Source organism: Pseudonaja textilis, chromosome 1, assembly GCF_049901715.1.
Source record: "Pseudonaja textilis isolate UNSWEBS1 chromosome 1, rPseTex1.2, whole genome shotgun sequence".
Classification (NCBI taxonomy): Eukaryota; Metazoa; Chordata; class Lepidosauria; order Squamata; family Elapidae; genus Pseudonaja; species Pseudonaja textilis.
The window spans coordinates 66,087,293-66,096,316 of NC_141990.1; the positions used below are offsets into that span (position 1 = coordinate 66,087,293).

Genomic DNA, 9,024 nt, shown 5'->3' on the forward strand with positions numbered 1-9,024 from the left:
GTTAAAAACATTGTGGTAATAATCATGTGGTGACTATGAAATAGTGAGGAAAATTTTGTTTTGGGGGGATGTTGAATATTATTTTTTAATTTTGTGTCTATTTGAGACAGAATAGAACATTTTTCATAAAAATTTTCCTATAACAATGACTGCTATTTACTACAGTGAGAGGTTAGAATGCTGCTTCTTAATCTATTATTTTGCTGAAGTTCCATTTCTTAGACTGAAATATGTTTTCTTTTTGCTATTTACAATGGAATTTTAGAAAAATTCTATAGTCAAATCTAACCATCTTTAAAATTATACAGCTTTTACATAAGGGTTAACAGTCATCTTTAGTACATTTGAAGAAGTCTAATAGGATCTTTTCATATTGCTGCTTTAAAAAGAGAAGAATTTCAGAAGTTAGAAGTTATCCAAAACCCATGAAAGAAGGTTTAATTCTCTCTTTCTTCACAGCAGACGTACTTTTCCAAAGTGACATTATTTCAGCATCTGATCTGTGGCGATAATTATCTGCACTACCTATAATTTTAAAAGAAAAAATGTTTTTGCTCCTGAATGTAGAAAACACAAAATTCAAATTTACAATATTTGGTAGCAATGTGTAAAATTTCTATTATCTACCTGCTAATTAATATATAAGCAGACTTCAAATTCTCCAGATACATATTTCCCTTAAAATGTATTTTCCCCTATGCTCTTCAGTATTGGCTTTGGTTATTTGTTTCTTCTGCTAGATTATGTTAATAGGTTGTAAGTTTTAAATTTTAATTCAGCTACATGTAATAATGCTTAGCTGGTCTAGTGGTTTTGTACATCTTGTCTACTATACTTGAAAATACATGTCACTTTTTCAATTTCAAAATATGTCAATTACTGATGTAAAACATGTCAGTATAGTAAATACAGAAAAAGATTTTATTTAAAAATCCAATGCACATCATGCCTTATTGCAAACAATATTTTTCTTCAGCTGCATTTTGTGTACTCCTGAAAGGGTCTGTTGATCATAGATAATTCTATTCTACTGTCCTGACAGAATATATGTTTGCATATGAAATGTGCTAACAGGTTATGAATTTACTTACCTGATTTGAAACATGGTAATGTAAATGCTTCTTTGTATGTAGTTTGTGTATACCAGTCAAGGACCTTCATCTTTGCACTTTGATAATGAATATACTGGTGCAGAATTAAATAATCAAACTCATGTGGATATATTATTTCTTCTTTTGGGGGACCTGATGGTAACTTTGTAAAAGGTCTAAATGAAAAGCATAAATAGTTCAGTGTTTGTCAAAATAGTCTAATTTGCTAAAATGTAGACTACCTAAAAGAATAGCTCTATGTTCAAACTTTTGTCTAAGGATAATGAAGACTATGCTGCCGGTGCAGTAAATAGTGCTATGGCTTACAAATGAATGCAGATAATTCCCACCTATGACCATATTTGGAACCAATATTTCGGTTTCCAAGTAAGATCATTATTAAGTAAATCACTGCTAATTTTTTGACGTTTTGGTATGATTGATAAGGAAATCATTGCATTTGTTAAGTGAATTGTGTGGTTGTTAATGAAATCCGGCTTTTCCCATTGACCTTGCTTGTCAGACACTGGTTGGGAAGGTCTCAAATGGCGGTCACATGACACCCAGATGCTGCAACCATCATAAATACTTGCTAATTACCAAATGCCCAAATATTAATCACATGGCTGTGGGGATGCTGCAACAATCATAAATGAGATAATAGCTTCTAAGTCATTTTTTGCAGTGCCATTGTTACTTTGAACAGTCATTGGACAAATAGTTGTAAGCCAAAACTCCTTGTTAGGAATGTAGGACAGATAGAGGTGGAGGGGTTTCCCTACTTTCACAATCATTTTCTGAATTAGAACTGAAAAGGAAATTTGTATAATGTTTTAGGTATGTCCTTAAAATTGATAATGAAGAATAGCGGTATTTCTTTTACCTTAACTGTCCTTCAGGAGGATATGCAATGTAAATTCGTGCCAGCTGTCCAGGAAAGTAACCAATAACATCCTTTCCCTGATGAAAAATAGTTCTGATAAAATGAAGGGAAGAATGAGCATTTCTATTTGAAGTAGATTTTTCTAATTTGCATTATCTACTAAACTGATGGTTAAAATCCAGCTATTAAAAAAAAATTATCCTAAAAATGACAAAAGCTGCACTATTTTTTTCTATAACTAACACAGAATGAAAATGCCTAAAGAAGCCATTATGGAACTGGTGAGGTTGCTGTATAGAGAAGTTATAGTTAATTTGTGATAGATTCTTCAGTTATCCAATTTGTACTAGTTGCTTGTAACGCAGTGGTGGGATTCAAATTTTTTACTACCGGTTCTGTGGGTTTGGCTTAGTGGACATGCCTGGGTGGGCATGGCTATGTGACTGGGTGGGCGTGGGGTATTTCCCCCCCCCCCATTTTTTGGATCTTCTGGGCCTCAGGCAATCCACCTAGGGGGGGGGCTTTTTGCTCACAGGAAGCTTCTCTGAGGCTCAGGAAGGAAAAAACGGAGCCTGGAGGGGGCGCGCAGCACCCCCCCCCATGCTTCATTTTGGGACCTGTGCCTCAGGGAAGCCTCCTGGGCAGAGCAGTAAGTAAGCAAAGGGAATCCTGGCACAGCTGATCATAGGAACAGCTGATTATCGGGACGGGAAAAAAAGAAACACCTTAAGGAGTGACTGTGTGGAGCAAGCATCAGGTGGGTGTGGTGAGTGAGCATCGGGCAGGTGGGGCAAGCAAACGACTGGTGACCGTGTTGGGGGCATGGCCAGCCAGAAGTTCGGCAACCCACACCAAATTCTTGCTACTGGTTCGCCTGAACCGGTGCAAACCGGCTGAATACCACCACTGTTCTACCATAAGAAAAGAGAAAATAAGAAATAAGAAAAGAGCTACTTTCTCCTTAGCCAAAGCGATTTGGGTAGAAACAGATTTTTGATTGGCTTGATTTGCAAATTTTAAAAAATGCTCCAAAGTCCATAGACCTTCATACTCAGTTGAAAGGCAGGATTTTAAAAAGTCAATCTAGATAAATAAATTTGTTCTGCTTACCTGTTTATCAAATTAATAAGTTAAATGAAAATTGTATTAATCAACAACATTTTAAAACACTTAATACTGATAATTGTGATAGATACTGTAATCTGTGCTTCCTTTGTAGAACATGTAGACAAAATGGTTTTTATAACAAATCAAACTGCAACTATAATTAATATTATTTAATCATTATTAACCAAAACGGGATTATACCAGTAGTCCTCGACTTATGACCACAATTGAGTCCAAAATTTCTGTTGCCAAGTGGGACATTTGTTAAATGAGTTTTACCCATTCACTACTTTTCTGGCCTCAGTTGTTAAGTGAATCACTTCAGTTGTCAAGTTAGTAATGGGTTGTAGCTTGAAATGCTTGTAACCATATTTAGCTGATTTACCTAACAATACATTCTGAATGAGCCATGGTGGGGCAGTGGTTAGAATGTGGTATTTGCAGGCTAACTCTGCCCATTGCTAGGAGTTCAATGCTAACTGGTTCAAGGTTGGCTCTGCTTTCCATCCTGCCGAGATCGGTAAAATGAGGACCCAGATTGTTAGGGGCAATATGCTGACTCTGTACACTGCTTAGTATTTATTGTAAAGCACTATGAAGCAATACTTGTCGTAAGTGCTGTTGTTATTGCTAGAATAGATTCTTCTTTTCTGTCAGCAAGAGAATTCCTGGCCCGGTAACAATCCTGCTGAAAAGGGATAGGGAGGAAATTCCTGACTTGAAACACCAAGTGCTTCAACAACCCATCATCCTTTCAAATTTCCTGCACATAGGAAGTCACAAGAGAGTCTTCTCCTTGGAACTGTACAGGGCAATTCTGTATAGGAGAATGCAAGTTCACAACGGATGATAAGTTAAGCACAAGTTTTAACACATACTGTGGGTAGCCCTAATTTACGCCCACAATTGAGCCCCAAATTTATGTTGCTAAGTGAAACATTTGTTCAGTAAATTTTGCCCCACTTAGCAACCTTTCTTGCCACAGGGAGTTAAGTGCCATTGTTAAGTTAGTAATGTGGTTTTTAAATGAACTGGGCATCTCCATTGACTTTGCTTGTCAGAAGATTGCAAAAGGTGATCACATGACCCTGGGACAGTGCAACTGTTATAAATACAAGTCAGTTGCCAAGTGTCTGAATTTTGATCACATGACCAGGGGGATACTGCCACATTTATAAGTGTGAAAAACAGCTGTTAGTCACTTTTTAAAACTGCTCTTGTAACTTTGAACGGTCACTAAATGAACTGATGTAAGTTGAGGACTATCTGTATAAAGTTTATATAGGCTTCCATTCCAAATCCTGTTTTTGACCAATAAAAATATTAAACATTTTTCTTTCTACTCAGGAAAAGAAAAGAGCAAAGTAAGCTGGTGAATAGGAAAGCTGGAGAAGAGTGAACAATTTTTACCTTCTGGTCAAGTCTCCCTCTGGCGGGCTTTTAGAATTTCAAATGTGCCCGCCAGTCTAAAACAATGATTTTGACTGATTATTAGGCCATTCTGATGCATGTCACAATACAAATATGATAATGTTTGTAAAATATTTTCAGCACATTAAAAATATTCTGAAGTAGATTTTTAACCCTGCTGTATCCATTTCTTTCTGTGATGCATAAAAAAGTTAGTTATTTGAGATTTGCTTCATTGTAATTAGTTTAATGTTATGTTTAGTATGGTGACTTAACCTCAAAATAATCATTTTGAGATCTTGGATCAACCTTGAGGGATTGTTTATTTTTTTATACTTTACCCTGGAATGGTCTCTGGTGCTGGATCTATAAACTGTCGTAACTTTATTGCTGCAACTTGTCCTGCCATGAGAATTCCTGGAGAAAAAAAAATACACTGTAATACCTACTGCTACTAATTCAATATTTACTCAATATATAAAGTCACAGTCTCACAATACTTATTATGTATACTCGTGTAGAAGCCCACTTACAGATAAGCCAACCAACCCTCATACTTTTACTCAAAATACTATGAAAAAACACCACTCACGGATAAGCCAACCTACAATTTTCATTGTATTTTGGTTAAAAATTCTAGCAAAGGCTTATAAACAAATGCCACATGCAAAAAGATAGAAATTGAAATTGCATGGCAATCTGTTACTATGCTTTCCCTCTAGAATAGCTAATCTCATTGGGGAATAATATTTCAGCAAAATCAACATAGTTAAAGCTTATTAACAGATGGAAGCAGAGGAAAATTCCAAGGTGTTTCTTAGTATAAATATCCACAACAAATTATAACTTCTTTTTTGGAGTAGTACCAATGAAGGAGAATATTGTGGTTGAAATGAAGTATCTCTGAGCTTGGTTGTTTTCTTGCAGATGGTTCATTACCTAAACTAGATAACGTCACGAATGCTAGATGATGTTAACTAGTTTAGATAATGAAATGTTTTCAAGAAAAAAAACAAGCTCAGAGAACACCAGGGACCCCTCATTTTGGAGTACTATCTCCACAAGTATTAGGTGCTGTGTCCTAGTGTTATATGTTTTACATTATTGGCATTGGAGAATATGATGAAGTATATTTTGGAAACTTCAAGAGAGCACTGCAGCAATTGGATGACTTGGCATTTGAATACAATGCAACAAATCTGAGTTCTTTAAACATAATATTACATATTATGGTCACACCACTTATGCACAAGGCCTAACCAAGTCCACAAGAACTGTCACAGCTATGATATTTTTAGACTGGTTAATTGTTATAGATTCCTGACAAATTTGACCACCCGCTATAACTTCTGAACACTTTACTACAAATGGGGAGGGGTATGGCAGTGGGAATAAAACCCGGCAAATAAGCTTCCATAGAAGCAATTTATAATACTAGGCATTGTGCTCAAACATTATACCCATAATGTTAAGTTCATAATGATCATCCAGCTATAAATCCATTGCACAAATGTCTGGAAAAAAACATTACACTGAATCAAAACTCTTCCATATTATAGCACAATGCATAGCACAATGAATCAAATGCCAAAAATACAATACTGAGCTGTACTGTACTGTATTTTAATTGGATTTTCTCAGACCTAATTTGTGACAAGCAACTGAAATAAGATGAGAAATCTATACTGAAACATAATTTTCCATTGGACAAACTGAATTAAAAGAAACAACAGAGAGGAGTATAAGTGGACAACAAGAAGCTTAAAATAACAGCAGCAGCAATAGGACCTCTTTATTACATTGGAGATTGTTCCTGATAACACTTAGAAGAACACACTGAAGAAAATAGAGATACTGAAAGAAGTGACTGATATAGATGGAGACTCAATTATAAGTCCTGAATTACCACCCGATGCTCTTACCCCCAAAGAACCCACATTCTTGTTTGTGGTAATAAAATAATAAAGATTATCTCATTATCATACAAAGCTAGTACAATTCCCAGATTTATAAATACAATAGCATCTGTACCTTGATGGAGGTGCTGATCAGGTCAAGTTGTGGAACATTTTTAGAATGAGAACATCTCATTGCCTTTACTCAATGGTATAATCAGTTAGAAGCCACAGTATGAACAGAGTATGATAAAACAGGCTAGTTTCAGGTTGTGAAATAAGGCTGAATACTCTCATTTATATGTTGAATATTTATTGAGGGAAGCTGGATTAAAAGATGAGCATGGTTTTAAAATTGGAGGAAGAAACATCAGTAACCTATGCTGTGCAAATGACACTGCTCTAATAGCTGAATATGCAAAGGATCTGCTAGCTCTAGTAATGGAAGTCAGGTAGCACAGTGAAAAAAATGGGACCAAGATTAAATAAAACAAAAACCAGGTTAATGACAAAAGATACAGCAAATAGTCCTAAAACTGATGATAAAAATACTTTTAGGATAAACTACTAGCAGTAAAGGAACCAGCATTCTAGAAATACATTGCAATTATTGTTTATTTTTATTTATCAAATTTTCATCGAAAGTGACTCTCGGCAGTATACAAAGATACAAACAACAAATATAAAAATATAGAACAGGGGTGTCCAACCTTTCACCTTCCCTGGGCCACATTAGAAGATGAAAATTTGGTTTGGGCCGCACATAAAATAAAATAACAGTAACGATACCTGATCATCCAAAAAAACCATAGAAAACATAGTTAACATATTAAATTTATTTGGAAATGAAGTTAGTGAGATGTTTTTATTATTATTTATTAAAAATTATTTATTTTTTATCACAGTTTTTTTATCACAGTTTTTTTTATCACGGTTTATTTTCCGGCCAAATTTTGCAGGGGAGGGGGAAAGCTTGCCCGCCTCGCGCCTACCTCTCCTCCTGCAAATGGCCCGGCTGGATGAGGCAGGACTGGAAGGCAGAAGCAGCAGCAGCGGCGGGGGCAGAAGCAGCAGTGGGGGCAGTGGCGGCGGGGGCAGAAGCGGCAGCGACGGCAGGGGCAGAAGTGGCAGCGGGGGCAGAAGCGGCAGGGGCAGAAGTGGCGGCAATGGCGGTGGTGGCAACAGCAGGAGGTGGCGCTCTGACGGCGCCTGCTTTTTCTGTTGCTGCTTGGCCTGGCGCTCGCCTCACCCTGCCTCGCGCCTGCTTCTCCTCCTCCTCCTTACTGGCTGTGGCATGAAGGTTGGGGTGGGCACTGGGCCGCATTACAAGGTGACCTGGGCCGCATGCGGCCCTTGGGCCGCAGGTTGGACAAGCCTGATATAGAAACATAGAAAACTGATGGCAGAAAAAGACCTACTGGTCTTTGCGGTTTTTATTTTTTGTATTTTATTTTTTGTTGGATGATGGACATGTGTTTATCCCAAGCATGTTTAAGCTCCGTTACTGATCAATATCCACTACCTTCACTAGAAGTTGGTTCCAAGCTTTCACTACTTTTTCTGTGAAGTAATATTTTTGAACATTACATTTGAATGTTCCCTCTTGTCAAGTTTGAGATTATGTCCCTGTGTTTCTTGAAGTTTTGCTTAATGTTAAAAATATTACCCTTTCCCTGTACATATTCAGTTCTTCCAATCTTTTCTGAAGTGTTTCATCTCTCAGACCTTGCATCATTTTTGGACTTATCAATCTTATCGATACCTTTTTTTTAAAAAGAGCTTTCCAGAACTGGACAAGTATTCAAAATGGGGTCTTATATAGAAGGATTAAGACCTCCTTTTCCTGCTGGTGAGCCATCTTATTATAAAAATAATTGAAAAGATACATTGAAAAGTAAATACTATAAAACAGATATACAAACCCTAGGCAAAGAGAGGATGTTGAATATTAATGAAAGAATTCAAATTGTGCATGGAATTATTTCCTCTGTGACACCGATAAAAATAAGTTGAAGGAAGCAATATATATTTATTTATAAGTATTTATACTTTTGAACTTTGGATGTTCACAGATTCCTGAGAATACTGTAGACAGTTAAATCACCAAGCTAAAAAAAATGGACAACTGAGTTCTCCCACATCAGACATGAAAGCTGGTGACTTGGGCCAGTCACACTCTCTCAGTGCAACCCATTTCATGGGGTTGTGCTTGTGGGGAAAATAGGAAGATGAAGGAATGCTACGTATGTTTGCCTTCTTCAGTTATTTATAAAAAATAAAAGTGAGTCCTTATTTGAGACCCAAATGACCAGCCCCAAATTATCATACTTTGTGCACATTAAGTGAAGTACTAGTTCTCTTGAAAAGACAAGAATGTTAGCAAAGGTGGAAAGAAGGAGAAGAGAACAGGGGTAGCAAGATAGATGGACTCAATTGCAACAGTTCTGGTTTTACCATTAGGAAGGTCTGAAGGACCAGGTTAAAGACTTATCATCACAGAGAAAATGTATCTGTGTGGTTATTAAGAATCAACACTAACTTGATGGCAAATAATTTTTTTGATGGGGAGTGGTGTTTTGTACTAGCCTGCTATTATTATGAAGTATGTGAACACACCTATGATCTTATCTCAGTTATC

At 36.6% G+C, this 9,024-nt stretch overlaps 1 protein-coding gene across 1 annotated transcript; it reads right to left on the bottom strand.

The window, feature by feature from the left end:
• Positions 1-320: 320 nt before the first annotated feature.
• SPMIP3 (sperm microtubule inner protein 3) lies at positions 321-4,904 on the bottom strand. The gene is made up of 4 exons (XM_026705284.2): positions 4,833-4,904; positions 1,975-2,067; positions 1,092-1,267; positions 321-525 (listed from the first exon to the last, which is right to left on the bottom strand). Exons 1-4 carry the CDS (start codon positions 4,898-4,900, stop codon positions 413-415), a joined length of 450 nt encoding a protein of 149 aa, XP_026561069.1. The 5' UTR covers positions 4,901-4,904; the 3' UTR covers positions 321-412.
• Positions 4,905-9,024: the final 4,120 nt, after the last annotated feature.

Excerpts from the sequence above, each read along its gene's own strand:
- SPMIP3 (XM_026705284.2), bottom strand. The coding sequence starts at position 4,900 with ATGGCAGGACAAGTTGCAGCAATAAAGTTACGACAGTTTATAGATCCA. Across the intron at positions 2,068-4,832 it reads GCACCAGAGACCATTCCAGG|AACTATTTTTCATCAGGGAA; the intron begins GTAAAGTATAAA and ends TCATTTTATCAG. Across the intron at positions 1,268-1,974 it reads CCTCCTGAAGGACAGTTAAG|ACCTTTTACAAAGTTACCAT; the intron begins GTAAAAGAAATA and ends CTTTTCATTTAG.